Source organism: Chionomys nivalis, chromosome 21 (assembly GCF_950005125.1).
Source record: "Chionomys nivalis chromosome 21, mChiNiv1.1, whole genome shotgun sequence".
Lineage (NCBI taxonomy): Eukaryota > Metazoa > Chordata > Mammalia > Rodentia > Cricetidae > Chionomys > Chionomys nivalis.
The window spans coordinates 46,093,774-46,095,450 of NC_080106.1; the positions used below are offsets into that span (position 1 = coordinate 46,093,774).

General features: G+C 42.8%; 1 protein-coding gene across 1 annotated transcript; it reads right to left on the reverse strand.

Annotated features, from left to right (window-relative positions):
• Positions 1-234: 234 nt before the first annotated feature.
• Positions 235-651, reverse strand: LOC130863698 (60S ribosomal protein L32-like). The gene has a single exon (XM_057753908.1). The coding sequence runs from the start codon at positions 649-651 to the stop codon at positions 244-246; it is 408 nt and encodes a 135-aa protein (XP_057609891.1). The 3' UTR covers positions 235-243.
• Between the last annotated feature and the right edge of the window lie 1,026 nt (positions 652-1,677).

The window sequence follows — 1,677 nt, forward strand, 5'->3', positions numbered from 1 at the left end:
TTCATATTTTATATAAATTAACATATTAAAACGAGACATGACCACCAAAATACTTTTCATATTTCAGACATTAATTGTAGGTTACATGTCTAGACCGAAACTGAAATGTTCTGGTGCTACTTATATGTCAATCATAAATCATTCAAAAGCCTGAATAGGTTGTACAGCATTATTTATTTATTTATTTATTTTGCAGTTTTTGTGGTTTTATTTAAACACAAATAAAATGTGCACGCAAGCCATCTACTCATTCTCTTCGCTGCGCAGCCTGGCGTTGGGATTGGTGACTCTGATGGCCAGCTGTGCTGCTCTTTCCACGATGGCGTTTCGGTTCTTGGAGGAAACATTGTGAGCAATCTCAGCACAGTAAGACTTGTTGCACATCAGCAGCACCTCCAGCTCCTTGACATTGTGGACCAGAAACTTCCGGAAGCCACTAGGCAGCATGTGCTTGGTTTTCTTGTTGCTCCCATAACCAATGTTGGGCATCAGGATCTGGCCCTTGAATCTTCTCCGCACCCTGTTGTCAATACCTCTGGGTTGCCGCCAGTTTCGCTTAATCTTGACATATCGGTCTGACTGGTGCCGGATGAACTTCTTGGTCCTCTTTTTGACGATCTTGGGCTTCACCAGAGGCCAGAGGGCAGCCATGATGCTGTAAAGGAGATGGCAGCCACCTCGCAGGTAGCGCCGAGGAAGAAGCTGTACAGCATTATTTAATCCATCTATTTCCTTGGCCTATTGGTGTTTTCAAATAATAACCTAACTATAAATTAAGGTAAACATGATTGGCATGGCAAAGAGCATAGCATGTGTCAATATGGCTGGGATTACAAATACTTTTATATGTGCACTGAGGAAAAAAAGGAAGGAGCATGTTTCTCCCATCTTTACATATCTGTGTATCTAGATCTGTATCATGTTCAGCTATATCTTTATGTCTACATCTATGCATATCATATTGTATTAGATTACATATTACACATCATACTTTGCTGTGTGAAAAAAATCAAAGAATGTAGGTAGTTAGAACCCTATTTAGTAAGCTAATCAAATTAAAAATACACTTTGAGGAAAGTCAAATATAAGCTTGAAATCAGATTGCCCCAAAAATTCAGGTAGTCAAAATTAAGGCCAGGTCCAGCACCCAATTCTTTAAAAGGGTGCTGGGAAAGCAGTAGAGGCAAGGTCTGTTGCCCATGGCAGGCACATTAGACCATGGTAGACTGATAGAGCCTTGATGGAAACGCGGATGCCGAGGAGCCATTCACAAGGGATCGGGCAGTAGGAATCGGGCCTTGTGAGGCAGAGGGTTTGAACTTTCTACCATAGAAACAAACTTGGGCTATAGCAGAAAAGGAGGGCACTGGGTCAGCCTCCCTCAACTCTGCCCCAAAAGGCCAGTTCCTGGAGAGCTGTGAAACTGTAATGATTCCACCTTTTGTCCAGTGAGTGACACACCTCAGAAGCAGTGGAGATTCGACTGAAAAGCAGGGCATGGTTGGGTCCCTGACAGGAAGAAGGAAGGTGTCTATAAGTGTGGACCTGGACGTCAGATGCAGGGAAATAATTTGGCAGCTCTTCAGAAATTCATGGACAGGGCCAACATTTTGGCCTGTCAATTCATGGCTAGGGAAAGTGATTCAGACTGGAAATCCATCATGAATGTTGAATTCT